Source organism: Salmo trutta, chromosome 17 (genome assembly GCF_901001165.1).
Source record: "Salmo trutta chromosome 17, fSalTru1.1, whole genome shotgun sequence".
Taxonomy (NCBI): domain Eukaryota; kingdom Metazoa; phylum Chordata; class Actinopteri; order Salmoniformes; family Salmonidae; genus Salmo; species Salmo trutta.
Genome location: NC_042973.1, coordinates 10,017,716 through 10,041,810, shown reverse-complemented (window position 1 = coordinate 10,041,810; position 24,095 = coordinate 10,017,716). Strand labels below are relative to the sequence as shown.

The 24,095-nt window shown below is 46.4% G+C and overlaps 2 protein-coding genes and 1 long non-coding RNA gene across 3 annotated transcripts in view; 1 reads left to right on the top strand and 2 right to left on the bottom strand.

Annotated features, from left to right (window-relative positions):
• Positions 1-10,457, bottom strand: part of p3h2 (prolyl 3-hydroxylase 2) — a 115,157-nt gene extending 104,700 nt beyond the window's left edge. Inside the window, exon 1 of the mRNA XM_029695581.1 lies at positions 9,801-10,457. Coding sequence (XP_029551441.1) covers positions 9,801-10,223 — 423 coding nt within the window. The 5' untranslated portion in view covers positions 10,224-10,457. The remainder of the gene's footprint in view (positions 1-9,800) is intronic.
• Positions 10,195-12,801, top strand: LOC115151550 (uncharacterized). Its single transcript, XR_003867323.1, has 2 exons — positions 10,195-10,320; positions 12,234-12,801. It is a non-coding gene; the product is annotated as an uncharacterized LOC115151550 (long non-coding RNA).
• Positions 12,802-21,142: 8,341 nt separating this feature from the next.
• LOC115151548 (claudin-1) lies at positions 21,143-24,095 on the bottom strand. The gene is made up of 4 exons (XM_029695580.1): positions 23,617-24,095; positions 23,108-23,272; positions 22,762-22,852; positions 21,143-22,152 (listed from the first exon to the last, which is right to left on the bottom strand). Exons 1-4 carry the CDS (start codon positions 23,834-23,836, stop codon positions 21,987-21,989), a joined length of 642 nt encoding a protein of 213 aa, XP_029551440.1. The 5' UTR covers positions 23,837-24,095; the 3' UTR covers positions 21,143-21,986.

The following is a 24,095-nucleotide window of genomic DNA, read 5'->3' as shown; positions in this document are numbered from 1 at the left end:
AGGAGACCGATGCCACGATGATCACTGAAAAATGAGTCCTAGTAATTGGTTAAGGTCACAACCCCCCCCCCCCCCCCCAGGTCCACAGAAGTCCAGCCCATGTCTTCGTCTCAGAGATCCAGGTAGGAGAGGGTTGGAGCTGAACAACAACAACAGGTAGCCTGCTGAGTGGATATCAAACCATCATTCACAGTGGAGAAACAAGTACCTGAATTGCTCATGTGTGTAGAGCCTTGAGCGAAAACTGGTGATAAACGTGGCACTCCGGAGAGAGAGGTTTTATTAGACGCATGTCCAACACAATGCTTACTGGCAGGTTCCTTCTCAACAATGCAACAATAAAAGTCACATAAAGTAAACAAAGTAAATACTGTGGAACACTGTGGCTCCAAGAACAGCAGGATCCAGACAGTGTGGTGACCTAGTGGGGGGGAGTTTCCCAAACAAAGTGACAATGGGAAATCAGTTTATCCACAATGAGATACATAGCGACATGCAGTCCAATGTGTCATATGGTGGGCCAGATGGAATTTGCAAAGGCAGATCCTCATATGTCAAATAACTTCATGAATTAATTATAAATCAAACAGTTGGGCCATCTGTCCCTATTTAGAGCTGTATATAACCTCTGACCCTAGCCAAATCCAAAATAAATACAGATGTTCAAGTGATGACATTTCCTTGCGTTCCTTTGTCTCTATAAATGTGTTGTGGTTAATTGGCAATAAATGGTGAACACTAACACAATAACTTTCCTAGCCACAAACAAAACATCAAAACATGGGCATGGAAACAAGTCACTGAAGAGACGCAACCCCCCCCCCCCCCCAGTTCACACCAGTTCACACCAGTTCACACATCTCTCAGAGTGGCCTACCGGTCACCCTCCCCAGGATGTGCTGGAGATAAGCACCTAGCCTAGAGGCCAATGGAGCCGATGAGTCCAGGTCCTGGGAGTCCAGGGGCCGCGGAGGGCTTTTGATCCTGCTGTGGCTTTAGGATGTGGAGCCAGCTCTGGCCAACCACCAGCTACTACTGGGGGCTACCTTGGGCAGAACAAGAGTCTCCCTTTACCTCCTGCACAAGCCTGGCGTGTCTCTCCTTTTAGTAAAGCAAACAACTGGAAAACAAAATATTTGCCTGGCTAAATGGTGGGAGAATTGGGGACACGCACCCGTCAGACTAGGGTAGAACAGTTGGCGTGTCTGTGTTGGTGTCTGTGGGCCCTTCTGCTGCCAGGCCCGAAAGGGGCCATTATGCCAGAGAGCGGGTCCAGAGGTGGGTGTGTGAGGCTGGAATGTTAAATAATGGAGGAATGTTGTTCATTTTCGCGAGCACCCCCCGGCTCGACAACACCCACGCACGCCCCCAACTCGACAACTCCACGAACGCTCCCCCCAGCTCGACAACACCACGAACGCTCCCCCCAGCTCGACAACACCACGAACGCTCCCCCCAACTCGACAACACCACGAACGCTCCCCCCAACTCGACAACACCACGCACGCACGCCCCCGGCTCGACAACACCACGCACGCACGCCCCCGGCTCGACAACACCACGAACGCGGCCCCCAGCTCGACAACACCACACACGCGGCCCCCAGCTCGACAACACCGCGCACGCACGCCCCCGGCTCGACAACACCACGAACGCGGCCCCCGGCTCGACAACACCACGAACGCGGCCCCCGGCTCGACAACACACAACACTGAGTGTACAAAACATTAGGAACTACTGCTCTTTCCATGACAGACTGACCAGGTGAATCCAGGTGAAGGATATGATCCCTTATTGATGTCACTTGTTAAATCCAAAAGGGGGTGCAACTCAATATTAGGAAGGCGTTCCTAAAGTTTTGTACACTAGAAGCGCTGGGCCCTGACGGACCACTCCCACCCTCCCTTCAAGCTAATGAGCAGTCATTCTGACTGCCACGTTCTAACAGTTGAATTCCATTTAGCCGTTATCCCCTTTCCTAACAGTTGACACAATTTTGGTAACTTTCACTTACTTGACACACTTTTGTTTGGTTTGTTGTGCGTAAAAGTCTCCGGTTTTCTCCTTATCGTGACCCTGTCATGCTGTCATTCTTCAGCACTGTTGTGGGGTACCATGGCTATGCATGTGCCCTATTTGGTGAAGAGGGAGGGAGCTCCTGTCTTTGTTCATGGTGCCGGCCAGACTTGTTTTCTTTACAAGCAACTTGTTCGCCATTGACAGTGAAGTGAAGAAATTATCCATGGTGACATTTCTTCCCTTGCCAACGTAAAGCTCCACAAGCCTCACCACCACATCCTCAGACACTGGCTCACCTGCTGCCCAATGTGGAAATATTCCCAGATATTGAAAGCTGTTCAGCATGTACAATAACGCACACTCTCACTGTGTAGCCTTCTCCAAGTAGGCCAGATTAGACTACTGCTTCTACTGAGTCAATCACCACCTTCCGGAGACACCTGAAACCCCACCTCTTTAAGGAATACCTGGGATAGGATTAAGTAACCCTTTAACCCCCCCCCCTTAAAAGATTTAGATGCACTATTGTAAAGTGGTTGTTCCACTGGATATCATAAGGTGAATGCACCAATTTGTAAGTCGCTCTGGATAAGAGCGTCTGCTAAATGACGTTAATGTAAATGTAATTTAGTGGACTGATATCGGGTACATACCACTAAGATTACAGTTAGAATAGATCTGTTCTTCATTCACTATTGGTGATTGCATAATTATTCATTGTTCGCTTCATTAAACTCGCCCATTCTCCCCCATCATACTTTTCTTAAAGTATTTAATCTGCTGTTATATGTGTGAAATTTGTTTCGGTTTGGTTTAGGTTCAGTTGAGGCAATTATCAGGGTGATTATCAGATGCACTTTTAACAGTCACAAGAAGGAGCGGAGCAGGCCCTACTGTCAGAAAAAGGAGCGGAGCAGGCCCTACTGTCAGAAAAAGGAGAGGAGCAGGCCCTACTGTCAGAAAAAGGAGAGGAGCAGGCCCTACTGTCAGAAAAAGGAGCAGAGCAGGCCCTACTGTCACGAGAAGGAGGAGCAACGGTGGAAAAACATTTTAAAAAGTGACATGCTCTCATACTGTCAGGAGAAGGAGCGGAGCAGGCCCTACTGTCAGGAGAAGGAGCGGAGCAGGCCCTACTGTCAGGAGAAGGAGCGGAGCAGGCCCTACTGTCACGAGAAGGAGCGGAGCAGGCCCTACTGTCACGAGAAGGAGCGGAGCAGGCCCTACTGTCACGAGAAGGAGCGGAGCAGGCCCTACTGTCACGAGAAGGAGCGGAGCAGGCCCTACTGTCACGAGAAGGAGCGGAGCAGGCCCTACTGTCACGAGAAGGAGCGGAGCAGGCCCTACTGTCACGAGAAGGAGCGGAGCAGGCCCTACTGTCACGAGAAGGAGCGGAGCAGGCCCTACTGTCACGAGAAGGAGCGGAGCAGGCCCTACTGTCACGAGAAGGAGCGGAGCAGGCCCTACTGTCACGAGAAGGAGCGGAGCAGGCCCTACTGTCACGAGAAGGAGCGGAGCAGGCCCTACTGTCACGAGAAGGAGCGGAGCAGGCCCTACTGTCACGAGAAGGAGCGGAGCAGGCCCTACTGTCACGAGAAGGAGCGGAGCAGGCCCTACTGTCACGAGAAGGAGCGGAGCAGGCCCTACTGTCACGAGAAGAGCGGAGCAGGCCCTACTGTCACGAGAAGGAGCGGAGCAGGCCCTACTGTCACGAGAAGGAGCGGAGCAGGCCCTACTGTCAGAAGAAGGAGCGGAGCAGGCCCTACTGTCAGAAGAAGGAGCGGAGCAGGCCCTACTGTCAGAAGAAGGAGCGGAGCAGGCCCTACTGTCAGAAGAAGGAGCGGAGCAGGCCCTACTGTCAGAAGAAGGAGCGGAGCAGGCCCTACTGTCAGAAGAAGGAGCGGAGCAGGCCCTACTGTCAGGAGAAGGAGCGGAGCAGGCCCTACTGTCAGGAGAAGGAGCGGAGCAGGCCCTACTGTCAGGAGAAGGAGCGGAGCAGGCCCTACTGTCAGGAGAAGGAGCGGAGCAGGCCCTACTGTCAGGAGAAGGAGCGGAGCAGGCCCTACTGTCAGAAAAAGGAGAGGAGCAGGCCCTACTGTCAGGAGAAGGAGCGGAGCAGGCCCTACTGTCAGGAGAAGGAGCGGAGCAGGCCCTACTGTCAAGAGAAGGAGCGGAGCAGGCCCTACTGTCAGGAGAAGGAGCGGAGCAGGCCCTACTGTCAGGAGAAGGAGCGGAGCAGGCCCTACTGTCACGAGAAGGAGCGGAGCAGGCCCTACTGTCACGAGAAGGAGCGGAGCAGGCCCTACTGTCACGAGAAGGAGCGGAGCAGGCCCTACTGTCACGAGAAGGAGCGGAGCAGGCCCTACTGTCACGAGAAGGAGCGGAGCAGGCCCTACTGTCACGAGAAGGAGCGGAGCAGGCCCTACTGTCACGAGAAGGAGCGGAGCAGGCCCTACTGTCACGAGAAGGAGCGGAGCAGGCCCTACTGTCACGAGAAGGAGCGGAGCAGGCCCTACTGTCAGAAGAAGGAGCGGAGCAGGCCCTACTGTCAGGAGAAGGAGCGGAGCAGGCCCTACTGTCAGGAGAAGGAGCGGAGCAGGCCCTACTGTCAGGAGAAGGAGCGGAGCAGGCCCTACTGTCAGGAGAAGGAGCGGAGCAGGCCCTACTGTCACGAGAAGGAGCGGAGCAGGCCCTACTGTCACGAGAAGGAGCGGAGCAGGCCCTACTGTCACGAGAAGGAGCGGAGCAGGCCCTACTGTCACGAGAAGGAGCGGAGCAGGCCCTACTGTCACGAGAAGGAGCGGAGCAGGCCCTACTGTCACGAGAAGGAGCGGAGCAGGCCCTACTGTCAGGAGAAGGAGCGGAGCAGGCCCTACTGTCACGAGAAGGAGCGGAGCAGGCCCTACTGTCACGAGAAGGAGCGGAGCAGGCCCTACTGTCACGAGAAGGAGCGGAGCAGGCCCTACTGTCACAAGAAGGAGCGGAGCAGGCCCTACTGTCACGAGAAAGAGCGGAGCAGGCCCTACTGTCACGAGAAGGAGCGGAGCAGGCCCTACTGTCACGAGAAGGAGCGGAGCAGGCCCTACTGTCAGAAGAAGGAGCGGAGCAGGCCCTACTGTCAGGAGAAGGAGCGGAGCAGGCCCTACTGTCAGGAGAAGGAGCGGAGCAGGCCCTACTGTCAGAAAAAGGAGCGGAGCAGGCCCTACTGTCAGGAGAAGGAGCGGAGCAGGCCCTACTGTCAGGAGAAGGAGCGGAGCAGGCCCTACTGTCAGGAGAAGGAGCGGAGCAGGCCCTACTGTCAGAAAAAGGAGAGGAGCAGGCCCTACTGTCAGGAGAAGGAGCGGAGCAGGCCCTACTGTCAGGAGAAGGAGCGGAGCAGGCCCTACTGTCAAGAGAAGGAGCGGAGCAGGCCCTACTGTCAGGAGAAGGAGCGGAGCAGGCCCTACTGTCAGGAGAAGGAGCGGAGCAGGCCCTACTGTCACGAGAAGGAGCGGAGCAGGCCCTACTGTCACGAGAAGGAGCGGAGCAGGCCCTACTGTCACGAGAAGGAGCGGAGCAGGCCCTACTGTCACGAGAAGGAGCGGAGCAGGCCCTACTGTCACGAGAAGGAGCGGAGCAGGCCCTACTGTCACGAGAAGGAGCGGAGCAGGCCCTACTGTCAGAAGAAGGAGCGGAGCAGGCCCTACTGTCAGGAGAAGGAGCGGAGCAGGCCCTACTGTCAGGAGAAGGAGCGGAGCAGGCCCTACTGTCAGGAGAAGGAGCGGAGCAGGCCCTACTGTCAGGAGAAGGAGCGGAGCAGGCCCTACTGTCAGGAGAAGGAGCGGAGCAGGCCCTACTGTCACGAGAAGGAGCGGAGCAGGCCCTACTGTCACGAGAAGGAGCGGAGCAGGCCCTACTGTCACGAGAAGGAGCGGAGCAGGCCCTACTGTCACGAGAAGGAGCGGAGCAGGCCCTACTGTCACGAGAAGGAGCGGAGCAGGCCCTACTGTCACGAGAAGGAGCGGAGCAGGCCCTACTGTCAGGAGAAGGAGCGGAGCAGGCCCTACTGTCAGGAGAAGGAGCGGAGCAGGCCCTACTGTCAGGAGAAGGAGCGGAGCAGGCCCTACTGTCACGAGAAGGAGCGGAGCAGGCCCTACTGTCAGAAGAAGGAGATTAGCAGGCCCTACTGTCAGAAGAAGGAGCGGAGCAGGCCCTACTGTCAGAAGAAGGAGAGGAGCAGGCCCTACTGTCAGAAGAAGGAGCAGGCCCTACTGTCAGAAGAAGGAGCGGAGCAGGCCCTACTGTCAGGAGAAGGAGCGGAGCAGGCCCTACTGTCAGGAGAAGGAGCGGAGCAGGCCCTACTGTCAGGAGAAGGAGCGGAGCAGGCCCTACTGTCAGGAGAAGGAGCGGAGCAGGCCCTACTGTCAGAAGAAGGAGAGGAGCAGGCCCTACTGTCAGAAGAAGGAGCAGGCCCTACTGTCAGAAGAAGGAGCGGAGCAGGCCCTACTGTCAGAAGAAGGAGCGGAGCAGGCCCTACTGTCAGGAGAAGGAGCGGAGCAGGCCCTACTGTCAGAAGAAGGAGCGGAGCAGGCCCTACTGTCAGAAGAAGGAGCGGAGCAGGCCCTACTGTCAGAAGAAGGAGCGGAGCAGGCCCTACTGTCAGGAGAAGGAGCGGAGCAGGCCCTACTGTCAGGAGAAGGAGCGGAGCAGGCCCTACTGTCAGGAGAAGGAGCGGAGCAGGCCCTACTGTCAGAGAAGGAGGGGAGCAGGCCCTACTGACAGAAGAAGGAGCGGAGCAGGCCCTACTGTCAGGAGAAGGAGCGGAGCAGGCCCTACTGTCAGGAGAAGGAGCGGAGCAGGCCCTACTGTCAGGAGAAGGAGCGGAGCAGGCCCTACTGTCAGAAGAAGGAGAGGAGCAGGCCCTACTGTCAGAAGAAGGAGCAGGCCCTACTGTCAGAAGAAGGAGCGGAGCAGGCCCTACTGTCAGAAGAAGGAGCGGAGCAGGCCCTACTGTCAGAAGAAGGAGCGGAGCAGGCCCTACTGTCAGGAGAAGGAGCGGAGCAGGCCCTACTGTCAGGAGAAGGAGCGGAGCAGGCCCTACTGTCAGGAGAAGGAGCGGAGCAGGCCCTACTGTCACGAGAAGGAGCGGAGCAGGCCCTACTGTCAGGAGAAGGAGCGGAGCAGGCCCTACTGTCAGGAGAAGGAGCGGAGCAGGCCCTACTGTCAGGAGAAGGAGCGGAGCAGGCCCTACTGTCACGAGAAGGAGCGGAGCAGGCCCTACTGTCAGAAGAAGGAGATTAGCAGGCCCTACTGTCAGAAGAAGGAGCGGAGCAGGCCCTACTGTCAGAAGAAGGAGAGGAGCAGGCCCTACTGTCAGAAGAAGGAGCAGGCCCTACTGTCAGAAGAAGGAGCGGAGCAGGCCCTACTGTCAGGAGAAGGAGCGGAGCAGGCCCTACTGTCAGGAGAAGGAGCGGAGCAGGCCCTACTGTCAGGAGAAGGAGCGGAGCAGGCCCTACTGTCAGGAGAAGGAGCGGAGCAGGCCCTACTGTCAGAAGAAGGAGAGGAGCAGGCCCTACTGTCAGAAGAAGGAGCAGGCCCTACTGTCAGAAGAAGGAGCGGAGCAGGCCCTACTGTCAGAAGAAGGAGCGGAGCAGGCCCTACTGTCAGGAGAAGGAGCGGAGCAGGCCCTACTGTCAGAAGAAGGAGCGGAGCAGGCCCTACTGTCAGAAGAAGGAGCGGAGCAGGCCCTACTGTCAGAAGAAGGAGCGGAGCAGGCCCTACTGTCAGAAGAAGGAGCGGAGCAGGCCCTACTGTCAGGAGAAGGAGCGGAGCAGGCCCTACTGTCAGGAGAAGGAGCGGAGCAGGCCCTACTGTCAGGAGAAGGAGCGGAGCAGGCCCTACTGTCAGAAGAAGGAGCGGAGCAGGCCCTACTGTCAGGAGAAGGAGCGGAGCAGGCCCTACTGTCAGAAGAAGGAGCGGAGCAGGCCCTACTGTCACGAGAAGGAGCGGAGCAGGCCCTACTGTCAGGAGAAGGAGCGGAGCAGGCCCTACTGTCAGGAGAAGGAGCGGAGCAGGCCCTACTGTCAGAAGAAGGAGAGGAGCAGGCCCTACTGTCAGAAGAAGGAGCAGGCCCTACTGTCAGAAGAAGGAGCGGAGCAGGCCCTACTGTCAGAAGAAGGAGCGGAGCAGGCCCTACTGTCAGGAGAAGGAGCGGAGCAGGCCCTACTGTCAGAAGAAGGAGCGGAGCAGGCCCTACTGTCAGAAGAAGGAGCGGAGCAGGCCCTACTGTCAGGAGAAGGAGCGGAGCAGGCCCTACTGTCACGAGAAGGAGGAGCAACGGTGGAAAAACATTTTAAAAAGTGACATGCTCTCATAAAACTGGTTTTAACTCCAGTTCTGTTTGTGATATTAAGATTCTAACAAGCACAGTGTGTTAAATATACTTATTTATATAGACTTATTTATATAGACTTATTTATATAGACTTATTTAGGACATGTCGATGAAGTACATCGTCATGCTTCTTTCACATGCATTGCTTGCTGTTTGGGGTTTTAGGCTGGGTTTCTGTACAGCACTTTGAGATTTCAGCTGATGTACGAAGGGCTACATAAATAAATTTGATTTGAAGTAGGGGGCTTGACTTTTTTACAAATGGCAGAGTAATAAGAAATATAAAATCATGAGCAGTGAAAATGACTGCTTTAGCGGTTCTAGTGGTAAAGAGGGGAGGTGAACGGGGCACTTGAGATTTCTTCACAGTTCAAATAGATCTTGATCAAATAGATTTGACGTTGTTGGTGCTTTAGAGATGGGAATAATTCACTATTTTTGAGATGTTGTTAGGCAGGCATATACATGTTTGTGTTTTTAGACAGTCCAATGTCAAATCTGGATTTGAGGGGCACCACCATGTAATCCAGGCTGTATCACATCTGGCCGTGATTGGGAGTCCCATAGGGCAGAAAACAATTGGCCCAGCATCGTCCGGGTTTGGCCGGGGTAGGTGTCATTGTAAATAAGAATTTGTTCTTAACCGACTTGCATTGTTAAATAAATAGAAATAAAAGTAATCAGATACCAGTGTAGTAGTTTCTGTGTAACGGGCTGGTCGGTCATCCAAAGCAAACACACACTTCTGTGGCTGCTGCCAGCTGTTGGCATGACAACGGCACACCATCAGGCCATTAAAAAGGAACCATGAAATTCTCTGATGGAGAACAAGTTCACAGATGTGTGTACCTGTTTCGATTGAATGGCAGAGGTATTGTCTGGAAAACGTTATGAACGCAGGCAGAGAGGCTATTACCATTCCATAACCTGCGGTGTGTAGGCCCACTATGGATGTACCTGCGTGAGAAAGTCCTGTTGGCTTCAGAGAAATAGTACGTTTTGTGGGGATGCTTCACAGAACTGACGGTAATTCCCCTCTCAGTGTCTAACCTGAGCTACTACAGCCCGGTATGTGTTATATTTACGCTAGTAATTGGAGACAGTAGGGATGGGGAAAGACAAAAGTTTCACTCAAGTCCCAAAACTGATACAGTAGGCTATATCAGATATACTTGAGCGTAACAATGTGTTTTGTCGCGTCGCTACGGAAAGGGCAACACCGTACCGCACACCGTACCGCACACCGGGTAGAGACGGCGTCACGTTGCTCAGCAGCAGCAACAGCTGGGTGAGAATACAGCTGCCTGTGTAGGACACCAAATGATGCACTGTAGCCCAATAAAGATGACTCACATAATAAATAACTACATCAAAAGTTGTTGGTGAGATTTTACTAAAAAAAAATATTTTACCTTCTGATAAGCCAACTGAAGATAGTTGTACGGGATTCGTCTGTGGAAATCCTGGATGACATCCTCGCTAACTCTGTGCATGGACTGTGTTCCAACTGTCTCTTCAATGCACTCGTTCTGACAATTAGATCTTCGGAGAACCACGTCAAAGAACTGCAGGTCCATGGAGGCGGAATCAAACGGGTGCTGGTTCTGGCATCTCAGCCGACATCGGACTTTAGTCTGGCGGACCTCTGCGTAGCTGCTGAGCGCTCCCTCCATGTGTCGCACCACATCTCTATAGTCACTTCTGTAAAAGGCTTCGACGGCATTGTTGTATAAAAGGTCGTAGGGCTCCAACGAACCATGTGAAGAAGAAGACAACAACAGCGCTTGAAGAACAATCGACAAGATACTACCGATAGAAACATGCACAACATCCATCTTCGGCGTTAGTTATGTTTTTCACGCTCCTCGGGTTTTGTGCTAAAATGACCAGGGCAGCTTGCGGAGTCCAGATAGAAGATGTGATAGTCACGTGGTAAGCTAAAAGTTGAACCCGGTTTGGAAATCGGACTACTTCAGTCAAGGAAACATTTTCTGTAATGACCCCCCCACTCTCGCTCCACTAACTCCGACCCCACGGCGATTAAATGCATGGTGACATCTCACAGTTCTTACGATATTAGCAGTCATTTGACACAATTGTAAAGTTACTAGACTAAGCTTTATGATTTGCCCGATGGCACTACACGAAATAACTATTTGATCATAGCAACATTCAGCCTAGATCTATAGGCTATTTCACAACAAAAAATAGAAATCCTAACTGGACGTAGCCTACTGTTTAAAGTGTCAACATATATATCTATAGTCTGTACTAGTAACACACGGGATTCAGTAACTACTGTTCAGTTTTAGAGTTTTATAGTACGGTTTGGTAAGGCTACCCTGCAGGTCTACCTTCTAGTCTATATTTTCCTACAAATACACACGTTTGGCGACACAATGTTAAATGGGACTCTTTTCAATCCACGTTTTCCTTTATCCAAACTTGTTCTGTGATCTCTGAGATCGAAGAATGGCTAGAGTGGAACAACGCCACAGTAGCTCAAATCATCTCGAGTAACACGCTGTGAAAATGTTCAATCACTGTACATGGTCTCCCCCTACAGGTCCCAATACTCTTTCTAGTACTTTCTGCAGAGCTTCATTACTTGCCCCTATGGCATATATAGGTAACTGCCAAAATAAATAAAACAAGGAAATATATTGAAAGCAGTTGCTTCCACAGGTGTAGTTCCTGAGTTAATTAAACAATTAACATCCTATCATGCTTAGGGTCCATTATGTTGGTTACCATGGCTAGAAGAAGACATCTCAGTGACTTTAAAAGAGGAGTCTCAAAGGAGCGTAGGGGGTTTAAAGGCTGGTGTGTGTGTTTTTTGTTTGTTTAACTTTCCTTGTGGGTACCAGAAGTCCTCACAAGGATGGTAAAACAAGGAAAATTGGAGATATTTGAGGAAAAATGCTATTTTAGGTTTAGAGGTTAGGTTTAGGGTTACAATTGGGGTTAGGATTAAGGGGTTAGGGTTAGATTTAGGGTTAGGGAAAATAGGAGTTTGGATGGGAATCAATTCCTTGGTCCCTACAAAGATAGCAATACAAAACGGTGTGTGTGTGTGTCAGTCACCACAACTAAGACCAATTGAACACTTATGGGAGATTCTGGAGCGGTGCCTCAGACAGTGTTTTCCACCACCATCAACAAAACACCAAATGATGGAGTTTCTCATAGAAGACTTCTAGACACGTGAAGCTGTTCTGGTGGCTCATGCTGGCCCAATGCCCTATTAAGACACTTTGTGTTGGTGTTTCCTTTATTTTGGCAGTTACCTGTATATCAACAATACTTTATTCCAGGGATCATCAACTAGCCGTGGGACGATTTTTTTTCTTGAGGTGATGGTCAGGGGGCCGGACCATAATTACAAATAATTTGTAGATTGCAAATTGACCGCAAGAGGCCCAAACAGACTAAAACAATCCTTTCAAACCTTGCTTACATTTGTATACGATCACATATATCTCTCCTTTATGCTTGGGAATACTTTGGGACAAATTTCCCAAATTAAAACACTTGGAGCTGATTTGCTGGTGTTTTTACAGTATTTTATGTCCAAAAATAAATATAAAAAAGACATGTATTTTTTGTGCTCAGAAAACTGGGGGCATTTAAAATCACCGCCCCGCAGGCCGCCTGTTGGGGAAACCTGCTTTATTCCTTTCAACAACAAGATCTTAAGACAGCATACAGTATCTATGAATCAATGCAACCATGTTTTGGATGGGGAAGAATAACTATTTCCATATCACAATATGAGCCATATGGATTGTGATTGTTACGTTCCCCAGTTCCTGTGTTGTGGTTTTGTTTACATGTGTGTGTTGCAGGATGGCTTCCTGGAATTCCCCCAAGCAGCTGATTGGTCGGCCATTGCTAATTGGAGCTGACCCCGCCCCCTCGTCAGGATACAGCTGTATCCCATTACAGACTCCTTCTCCAGCTATATAAGCCAGTGTTCTATTGCTCAGAAGAGTGATGATTGTTATGTCCTGTGTTGTTGTTAAGAGAGCTGATTGGTATGTCCTATGTTGGTTTTTGCAGAGAGAGAGATGATTGTTATGTCCTGTGTTGGTTGTGAGAGAATTGTGTAGCTGCTTCTGAGGTATGTGTGTGCCAATAGGATGCAGTGTTTTTGATGATTGAAATTGTGTACTTATGTTTGTGTTCTGTTTAATTTGTTCCTAGGGGAGAAGGCACCTAGGGAGTGCTTAGGCAAGAGGCCCGCGGGCATACATAACCTGTAGTATTCACCCCCTGTATTTTGGTTAGTGCACCAGGTGGTGTTAAGTAGTGGGTAGGAGAGGGGGGGCTTTGATATTTACTTGCTTTGGTTCTGTTCAGCCCCTTTTCCCCAAATTTACAGTGTGATGGAATAAATTCCTAGTAAACGGTAAATTCTCTGCCTTTTGTCATCCTTACTCGCACCTACAATCCCATACCTCTGTCACTCCATGGAGTTGAGTTGTAGCAGGGTGTTGCGTTCCCTCTTCCTAGAGGCGTACGTAACAGTGATATTAACCATCCCCATGATATACCTGTTGGCAACTCATTAATCCATTGGGGAACCCGTCAAGTGATCTGTCAAATTTTTACCTATGGATGATTAGCTAAGTCATGAATATAATTGCAGCCTATGTAATACAATCCTCGACCTGCCAGCTAACTCAACTGTTGCTGAATGAATGCTGTTATTGCCCCAGTAGAGGGCACTCAATGCTTTTAAACAGTGAAAAGTATATGGCCCACTGCATCTACATCGGTTTAGTAAGCCAGCAATTAGGTCATCTTTACACAACAGTTAACTTTCTCAGATTACCGATAACTCTGTAGGCACCTCTGTCAACATAAACATGTTTGGCACTGGTGAACCATGTGTCTAGCCAATACCCTTCAATACAGGTATTATCTGACACTAGATATAATGAGCGGCAAGGCATATTACACTCCAGTCAAAATTAAGTAATTTGGATAACTTTCAAAAGTCGGCAACTCGGCTCAGGCGCAGAAAGCATGTTTTGGCAAAGGGATAAGATTTCCGATTTCACTATTCCAAGTTTTAGTGTGCGCCATGGAGACCAACTGTATCTCTCTTTAATAATGAACCCCCACACTAGGCTGATATGTGTCCCAAATGGTACCCTATTCCCTACATAGGGCTCTGGTCAGAAGTAGTGCACTATGAGCCCTGGCAGAAGTAATGCTCTATATACTAAAGGGAATATATACACTACTGTTCAAAAGTTTGGGGTCACTTAGAAATTAACTTGTTTTTGGAAGGGAAAAAAAAGCAAATTTGTTGTCCATTAAAATAACATCAAATTGATCCGAAATACAGTGTTGACATTGTTAATGTTGTAAATGACTATTGAAGGTGGAAATTGGTGAATTTTTTTTTTTTTTGTGTGTGGAATATCTACATAGGCGTACAGAGGCCCATTACCAGCAACCATCACTCCTGTGTTCCAATGGCACGTTGTTAGCTAATCCAAGTTTATTTTAAAAGGCTAATTGATCATTAGAAAACCCTTTTGCAATTATGTTAGCACAGCTAAAAACTGTTGCGCTAATTAAAGAAGCAATAAAACTGGCCTTTGACTAGTTTTGTATCTGGAGCATCAGCATTTGCGGGTTCAAATACAGGCTCAAAATGGCCAGAAAATAGTAAAAATAAAGAAAAACCCTTGAATGAGTAGGTGTCTAAACTTTTGACAGGTACTGTATGTAAAATGCATTTTTGGAGCATACAGTGCCTTCGAAAAGTATTCAGGCTCTCTTGACTTTTTCCCAATTTTGTTCCGTTACAGCCTTACTCTATTATACATTTAAACTCAGTTTTCACAATTCCTGACATTTAATCAGAGTAAAAATTCCCTAACTTAGGTCAGTTAAGATAAACACTTTATTTTAAGAGTGTGAAATGTCAGAATAATAGTAGAGAGAATAATTTATTTCAGCTTTTATTTCTTTCATCACATTCCCAGTGGGTCAGAAGTTTACATACACTCAATTAGTATTTGGTAGCATTGCCTTTAAATTGCTTAACTTGGGTCAGACGTTTTGGGTAGCCTTCCACAAGCTTCCCACAATAAGTTGGGTGAATTTTCCTCCTGACAGAGCTGGTGTGACTGAGTCATGTTTGTAGGCCTCCATGCTCGCACACACTTTTTCAGTTCTGCCCACAAATGTTCTATAGGATTTTGGTCAGGGCTTTGTGATGGCCACTTCAATACCTTGACTTTGTTGTCCTGTAGCCATTTTGCCACAACTTTGTAAGTATGCTTGGGGTCATTGTCCATTTGGAAGACCTATTTGCGACCAAGCTTTAACTTCCTGACTGATGTCTTGAGATGTTGCTTCAATATATCCACATAATTTTACTGCCTCATGAAGCCATCCATTTTGTGAAGTGCACCAGACCCTCCTGCAGCAAAGCACGGATGCTGCCACCCCCGTGCTTCACAGTTGGGATGGTGTTCTATGGCTTGCAAGCCTCCCCCTTTTTCCTCCAAACATAACGATTGTCATTATGGCCAAACAGTTCTATTTTTGTTTCATCAGACCACAGGACATTTCTCCAAAAAGTATGATCTTTTCCCCATGTGCAGTTGCAAACCGTAGTCTGGCTTTTTTATGGCAGTTTTGGAGCAGTGGCTTCTTCCTTGCTGAGCGGACTTTCAGGTTGTCAATATAGGACTCGTTTTACTGTGGATATAGATACTTTTGTACCTGTTTCTTCCAGCATCTTCACAAGGTCCTTAGCTGTTGTTCTGGGATTGCACTTTTCACACCAAAGTACGTTCATCTCTAGGAGACAGAACGCATCTCCTTCCTGAGCGGTATGACGTCTGCGTGGTCCCATGGTGTTAATGCGTGCGTACTATTGTTTGTACAGATGATCGTGGTACCTTCAGGCATTTGGAAATTGCTCCCAAGGATGAACCAGACTTGTGGAGGTCTACAATTTGTTATCTGAGGTCTTGGCTGATTTCTTTAGATTTTCCCATGATGTCAAGCAAAGAGGCACTGAGTTTGAAGGTAGGCCTTGAAATACATCCACAGGTACACCTCCAATTGACTCAAATTATGTCAATTAACTTATCAGAAGCTTCTAAAGCAATGACATAATTTTCTTGAATTTTCCAAGCTGTTTAAAGGCACTGTCAACTTAGTGTATGTAAACGTTTGACCCATTGTGATACAGTGAATTGTAAGTGAAATAATCTGTCTGTAAACAATTGTTGGAAAAATTACTTTTGTCATGCACAAAGTAGATGTCCTAGCCGACTTGCCAAAACTATAGTTTGTTAACAAGAAATTGGTGGAGTGATTGAAAAACGAGTTTTAATGACACCAACCTAATTGTATGTAAACTTCCGACTTGAACTGTACCTATCAATTTTGAGACTTGTTGGTATTTTGGTCCATTAATATTCACATTTTTAGAAAGTAAACAAACTTTTCCAAAAATGTATGAAAATATAGAGTATATTTTCATTAGTTTATCATACTACTATGAATTTTATCCACTTTAAAATGGACATAAATCAATCATTTCAGAGCTCACTACACTGAATTATACAGATGTACACCTACCCCAAGCATACTTACAAAGTTGTGGCAAAATGGCTTAGGGACAACAAAGTCAAGGTATTGGAGTGGCCGTCACAAAGCCCTGACCTAAATCCTATTGAAAATTTGTGGGCAGAACTGAAAAAGCGTGTGCGAGCAAGGATCCTACAAACCTGACTCAGTTACACCGCTCTGTCAGGAGGAATGGGCCAAAATTCACCCAACTTATTGTGGGAAGTTTGTGGAAGGCTACCCAAAACGTTTGACCCAAGTTAAACAATTTAAAGGCTATGTTACCAAATACTAATTGAGTGTATGTACATTTCTGACCCACTGGGAATGTGATGAAAAAAATAAAAGCTGAAATAAATCATTTTCTTTACTATTATTCTGACATTTCACATTCTTCAAATAAAATGGTGATCCTAACTGACCTAAAACAGAGAATTTTTACTAGGATTAAATGTCAGGAATTGTGAAAACTGAGTTTAAATGTAAATTGCTAAGGTGTATGTAAACTTCCGACTTCAACTGTAGGTGCAACATTTTCATTTCAGCTTGTGGTGCCTGGCCTTAATTCAATAGGGGCCTAGTCGTAAACATTTGTCATTTCACTTTTACAACAACGTCGCAGACACTGCTGCCTTGCCGTCGGACAAGCTACACACCTTCTTTGCCCACTTTGATAAAAACAGTGCTGCTGACGTGGACCACCACCACTCATGAGGACTGTGAGCTTTCGTTATCCATGGTCGATGTGAGTAAGACATTTCAGCGTGTTAACCCTTGCAAGGCTGCCGGCCCAGAACGCATCCCAAGCCGCTCCTCAGAGCATGAGCAGACCAGCTGGCTGGAGTGTTTACGGACACATTCAATCTCTCCTTATCCCAGTCTGTTGTCCCCACTTGCTTCAAGATGTCCACCATTGTTCCTGTACCCAAGAAAGCAAAGGTACCTGAACTAAATGACTATCACCTTGTAGCACTCACTTCTGTCATCATGAAGTGCATTGAAAGGCTAGTCAAGGATCATATCACCTCCACCTTACTTGAAACCCTAGACCCACTTCAATTTGTATACCGCTCCAACAGATCCACAAATGACACAATCGCCATCTCACTGCACACTGCCATATCCCTTCTGGACATGAGGAATACCTATGTAAAAATGATGTTCATCAACTACAGTTTTCAACACCATAGTGCCCTCTAAGCTCATCACTAAGCTCAGGGCCTTGGGTCTGAACCCCACACTGTGCAACTGGGTCCTGGACTTCCTGATGGTGAGGGCCCTGATGGAGTGGTGCCAGGAAAATAACCTCTCCCTCAAGTTTTACTGGTAAGGCGTAGGAGGCTACCCCGACTATTTATTTGGCTGGTACGGACGCTGTACCGGACCATACCGCCTTACTTTCACTTTTGCTTTAGAGCCAACTCGTAATGAATGCTTCCTGTCATATTTTCACCCTTTCTGTTTTGATATTGTTATTAAAATGCACTTGGTACAATGGGAGTGGGCAGCAACACTTAGGATAAAGATTAGTTTCTCACTAATTTTACATTGACATTTTAGTAATTTAAGTGTTCAGTGCCTTGCTCAAGGGCACATTGACAAATGCTACTTGCCACCCTACTTCTCCCAACAAACTTTTGATCAGCACTGAGAACCTTTGGTATCTAGTACGAGCATTTGAATCAGTAAGGATGTTGTGATTAACTTCAAGGTTCTCCCAGAGCATTATTATAGGAATAATCCAGTATGGATGGACCTGGACCCATAGAGATCAATTATTAATGTAACCATTGATATTGAACATACATACATGTACAGTATGTATCTCTATGCCTGGACCAAATATTAAAAGAACTGAATGGACTACACAGAACCATTATTTCCTATGCATACCACCATCTCATTGTGTCCTATCCCTGCTTCTAGGTCAGAGGTTAAGGTCTGGACAATTCTCGGACCTACAGTAGATATGCTAATTCTAGACTTACGGGAGAATGGGGAGTGTGCTTCCCATCCGTTCTGTGTGGGAGGCCATTTCTGTTTGTTTCGTTACTAGGTACACAGAAGTAATACTAGTGAATGTGTTATGTCTTAGGCCTATGCCCTACTCCTCCCTCACAGCCCATCTCATAATGAAACTGTGGTGAGGCAGGAGTTCATGTAATTCCTGTCTTTCTGAAGAATTTCTTATCTAGCCAGCCACCTTAGTATAATAACATTACGTACTGTAGCTGCCAGTAAAAAGTTGACCTTGCGAGCAGTGGGTAGGCAAGAGAGGAAGAGGATGAAGATCCATGGGATATCCTGAGTGACTGGAATACTGTAAAAAAATATATATATATATTAAAAAAGTTGATGGCATCTCCCAAAAAGGACACAACAGAAATGCTAATGCATAGGTGCTCTTTTATTAATTCTGTTTTTTTAGTTTTTTTAACTGCAATACTGTATTTGAACAGGCTTCCAACTATTAGTCAATACTGTATTTGGCGTAGTTTGAACAGGCTTCCAACTATTAGTCATTACAGCCTTTTACTCAATTGCACATCCAAAGAAAGGTTTGACAAAAGCATTTATATTGACTATGAAATCTGAAAACCTTAACACTTTTGACATCCTTTTAAACTAATTTTGGACTAATGCATTACATCATGTCTCATTATGCACTAGCTAGGTTTAATAAGAGAGATATGGGTGAACTGGTTTCTATCTTATGTACACTGATTTATAGTGAGCATCAACAGGAGATGTCCCTATCGACTCCACTCCCCTACCTCCTCTCCTTTGCATTATACACACATCACTACTAATAGGATCGTTACTGAAGCCTGCATGTGGTCCTTGCCTTGACCCTGTCACAGACCAACCAGACCAGAGTAAAAACACAGTGCCGGTGTCTCCTACATCATGTCAGATCATTGTACTGTATGTGAAAGTACAGTGTTTGAAGGTAACGAGAGCTAACCAACCTGCCAACTGGCTATTCTGATTTCAAAATATACTAGCACACTGGATTGAATTAGTTGTCATCTTGAATGGGATATTTTTGGCATTGTAAACAAATTGACTAAACCAACTGAAATTCTTAAACTGTACATCTTGGGTCTTTCCGGCTAGTCTAGTTGAATTAGACTACAAACACGACTTTTCATGGACAAATGGACAAGAAAAAAAAGTTACATTGATGCACCCCTTTATAAGGTTAGTGTCTCCCACACGGCTATGTTTCCATGTTACAGCGCTTGTTTCCGGCAAACAGAAGGGAGACAGAGTGGACTACCTGTGCTAATTAGCTATCTGCATCGCCGAACACCTGTGTGTAAATGGAAGACAGCCGCCACAAATGTGTTGTCACTGAGAAATACTGTCGTCTGTAATCAATCAAATTCAATCAAATGTATTTATAAAGCCCTTCTTCCATCAGCTGATGTCACAAAGTGCTGTACAGAAACCCAGCCTAAACCCCCAAACAGCAAGCAATGCAGGTGTAGAAGCAGTAAAACAGTGTGTATTTTGAATTTGTGAAATTATTTGGATGTGATATAAAAGTAAAGGGATTTTTGTTTCTAGAACTGTAACACAATTGAGAATCAATTCACGTTTAGATGGAGTATTTGGCTGTTTTGGCTTCCAGAGCCAATTCGCCTTTAAACAGAACATGTAAGATCCTTGGACTAAAAGGAGAAATGTTGGGCTCCTTTAGTCCATTACTAGGCTTCTCCTGGCAACATTAATATATTTCTGAAAAAACCTGGCATCTCACTAGGCCTTTTCATTTATATTATAAATCTCACACGGAGACATAAAGGACCTTCATATAGAGCGAAACAACAGAACAGCAATAGTCAGACAGAAGAACCATCCACTCTTTCAGTTTATGGAAAGAATACACCCACAGACAACATAGAAATAAGGTAATGTCTATTGGTGCTTTTTACCATACAAGAGCAGTTTAACCCCTAGTTTGTGTCCAGCAAATTACATGAAATAATGATCTTATCATTGTGTGATGTGTGTGTGAAAAGAACTGGCTTAGTGTGATTTGGTTTCAATACACATTGTTTAAAATGGCATGAGACACATGGGTCTACTGTCACATGTCAAACAACTGACAGGTTGTTCACTGAAAGGACCAGGAATCAGTAGTGTTTCTGAGTGTTTTATTGAAACGGCCTTAAATAGACTCTGCCCTAAAATGGCCGCCAAGTGCGTTTCAGTTCTTACCTGTTACATGTGTGTGGGATTTCCGATAGCTAACCCTGGTCATGGAGAGAGAGAAATGCAGACCTTTGATGATTTGCAAAAGCATTTGATGCTGATGCAAGTACAGTATTATGTTTTAATTTACAACTGATTATTATATAGTGGACAAAACATTAGGAACACCTGCTCTTTCCATGACAGACTGACCAGGTGAAAGCTATGATCCCTTATTGATGTCACCTGTTAAATCCACTTCAACCAGTGTAGGTGAAGGGTAGGAGACAGATTAAATAAGGATTTTTAAGCCTTGAGACAATTGAGACATGGATAGTGTATGTGTGTCATTCAGAGGGTGAATGGGCAATACCAATATTGAAGTGCCTTTGAACGGGGTTTGGTAGTAGGTTATAAGTGTCTTTGAACGGGGTTTGGTAGTAGGTTATAAGTGTCTTTGAATGGGGTATGGTAGTAGGTTATAAGTGTCTTTGAACGGGGTATGGTAGTAGGTTATAAGTGTCTTTGAATGGGGTATGGTAGTAGGTTATAAGTGCCTTTGAACGGGGTTTGGTAGTAGGTTATAAGTGTCTTTGAATGGGGTATGGTAGTAGGTTATAAGTGTCTTTGAACGGGGTTTGGTAGTAGGTTATAAGTGTCTTTGAACGGGGTTTGGTAGTAGGTTATAAGTGTCTTTGAACGGGGTTTGGTAGTAGGTTATAAGTGTCTTTGAACGGGGTTTGGTAGTAGGTTATAAGTTCCTTTGAACGGGGTTTGGTATAGGTTATAAGTGTCTTTGAACAGGGGTTTGGTAGTAGGTTATAAGTGTCTTTGAATGGGGTTTGGTAGTAGGTTATAAAAACCTGAAACCTGAAAGAGTCAAATAGAAGCAAAGCAAGAGAAAATGTAAAAAGGACATCATTTGAAGGCTGTAAAAAAAACATTACACATTCAGTCGTATCTTTATCTAATGAAGTATCTTTATGCAAATTAATCTTGATAATACAGAAGATTTATGACAAATTTACCATATATAACACATGATCAAGTACTAAATTAAGGGAATATTTCAGTACAGTACAGTACACTCTAAAGTGCACATTTCAAATTTACAAATTTGAAAATAAAGTTTCTTGTTATGTGCAATCTGTGTCGTTGGTCAACCAACCGTATGCACATCTGCATGTCCAAACCAATACTTTCCCTTGGTAAAAAGTTAAAATCATTAAATGGAAGGTGCATTCTAATCTGTTGGCACCAACAGAACACAATCAGGCACAGTTCAATAAAGCTGATATTTATGGACGCTTACTCTGCAGTAGAGTCGCACAGTTCCAGTAGCATTACCAATATTCCTAGGTTTCCCAGAAGTCCTGGTTAGGGGATCCCAGATTTCCTGCTTATTCCCCCCTGTACATTTTGAGGAAGTCATAGGAATGCTACTCTGCAGCATTGTACATTGGTGATGGTATATAATGAAATGGTAGCTACATTGGCGATATGTGAAAATTCCTTTAGTGGAGGCACTTGACTTGAGGTTGAAAACAGATATATGGCAGGTGTTACACATCATGACCACACATCCAAACACAATTAATTAGAAAAATACTTTCATGGAGCACACAGACCTCCCAAATGAACTCTCACAATTATAATGTAGGCGAATCACACACAGTAGAGTACTTGAGTAACTACACGTATTCTGCTCTACTGTAGTCCTTCGGTGTGAATAGTAGGCTCTCTTGGTTTAAGCCTCAACGAATTCAGCTTCCTAGGGCTTCCTCTAGGCATAGTGAGGCCCCTTAAACATAGTGGGTGCCAGGGATTACTTTGGGTTGGGTGAAGGATGAGACTGAGCGTGAGCCCTGGGGACAACTCCACAGAAACCTGCAGCCCAGGAGAAATCCGCCCACCACAGAGCAGATACCTGCACCCCAGCTCACCAGCACAGCGTTGCCAAACTCAAACCTATCGGTTTAAAAAAGAAACACAAAAGAACACACCCAGTCAACACCCCAGAATGTAGTCCACATCAGCCGCAAAACACAGATTATAAACTGGGTGGTTCGAGCCCAAAATTCTGATTGGCTGACAGCCGTGGTATATCAGACCATATACCACGGGAATGACAAATCATTTGTTTTTACTGCTCTAATTACGTTGGTAACTAGTTTATAATAGCAATAAGGCTCCTCGGGGGTTTGTGGTATATGGCCAATATACCACGGCTAAGGGCTGTATCCAGGCACTCCACAATGCGTTGTGCCTAAGAACAGCCCTTAGCTGTGGTATATTGGACATATACTAGACCCCTCGTCCCTTATTGCTTAAATAAACTGTGTAGAATTCAAAATCTAAATAACAATTTGATATAAATTGCACTACAGCCAGGTGTAGTTTCTTAGCTTGTACACCAAATGGCACCCTATTCCCTAGTTTGTCCCCTTCTTTTGACTAGATCCACCCTATAGGTCCTTAGTCAAAAGTAGTGCATTCATAAGGCTCAGTCTAAAGACTATTACAATTCTTAACACACAGAGTTGTGGATGATGCTGCTACCGTGCTACTCGACAGTACCTGTTATGTAAGGAAGTAGGTGAGTCTGAGAATTCAAAGGACTGGATGATGGCGTTGGCAAACCAGGAGGTTACCGATATGGCCAGAACACCTACAGAGAAGAGCAATATTAGAACATCTTATTACACACTATTTCATTATCAGCTTCTGTCACTCAACCTAAAGTTAAAACTATCAGCATTTTCAGTGGTAAAAGCAGCATTTTGGGCTACACGCTAAAGCACAGAGTTATGTAATATCAGATGGGACAATTTTTGGGGGCATTTCACAATGTAGCATTTACTGTTCAGAGCTAAATGGATAAAAACAACTTTCATTACTGACATGATAATGTAGCCGACTGTACCTGCAATGATGAAGAGGAATCCTCCAACAATGGCTACTCTATCCTTCTGCTTTTCATCCTCCTCCAGGCAACGGGTGCATCGCATCCCCAGCGTGGCTACCAGCACCCCAACGGCTGACAACAGGACACTGAGGATCATCACCACTCGGGTGGTCAGAATCTCCGCTACACGCACAGGGCAAATGTCAAAGGCCAACGCATACTCTCAACATACACTAAGATTCAACACATCCATATCAAAGTCACAAGTCAGTGTGAAACTTACTGAGAGAAAGAACATAGACACTGGAACAGTGTGTGAACAAGTATCATTTGTAATAATAAATGGTTGTAGTCATCTGTTTCAATTATCAACATGTATTGTGTATTATTAGGTTATTTGTATCTTTTCATTGCAATAGGACATCAACAAGTAGCCTACCATTATATTAAGCTATATTGTGCCTGCTCTGAAGGTGAGTGACCACTAGTGAACGAATAGTGGGTGATGATGGCTAAGGAAAACTTACCTGGCAGGTGAAAGAGTGACTTGTAATTGACGCACATCGTGTGTCTTGTGGCGTCGACGGTGCATGACATCCATAACCCCAGGTAAGTTTCCTTTGATGTTACCGTGCTCTCTGTGTAAGAGTGCCTTTTCCACTCCACCATGGTGGTGGCAATCATTGAGCCAACAAGACCGATCAAAGCAAGAGCATAACCGGGAAGTTGAACTGCAGAGCTCGTCATGGTATTCCGATGAGATGATGTTTGATAATAAAGGCTACTAAAACGGGAGTTGATGAAAAATAGACAAAACACATGAACAGTGGAAAATCTAATCTTTAAATTGTTGAAATGTCCTTGATTCTCAATGTCTGTTTAATGTATTGAAGCAAACCCGACTCCGTTATAGTTATATTCCTGCCGCGTTGTGGACCGTTATCTCGTACTCTCAGCGTTGCGCCTGTGTTCAGTGAGTAGTGCATTCACTCTTGGCTTTTTAAAC

Bases quoted from the DNA above. Each gene is read 5' to 3' on its own strand.
- LOC115151548 (XM_029695580.1), bottom strand. From the start codon at position 23,836: ATGACGAGCTCTGCAGTTCAACTTCCCGGTTATGCTCTTGCTTTGATC. The intron at 23,273-23,616 runs GTAAGTTTTCCT...CTGTGCGTGTAG, and splicing joins GTCACTCTTTCACCTGCCAG to CGGAGATTCTGACCACCCGA. The intron at 22,853-23,107 runs GTACAGTCGGCT...TCTTCTCTGTAG, and splicing joins ATTCCTCTTCATCATTGCAG to GTGTTCTGGCCATATCGGTA.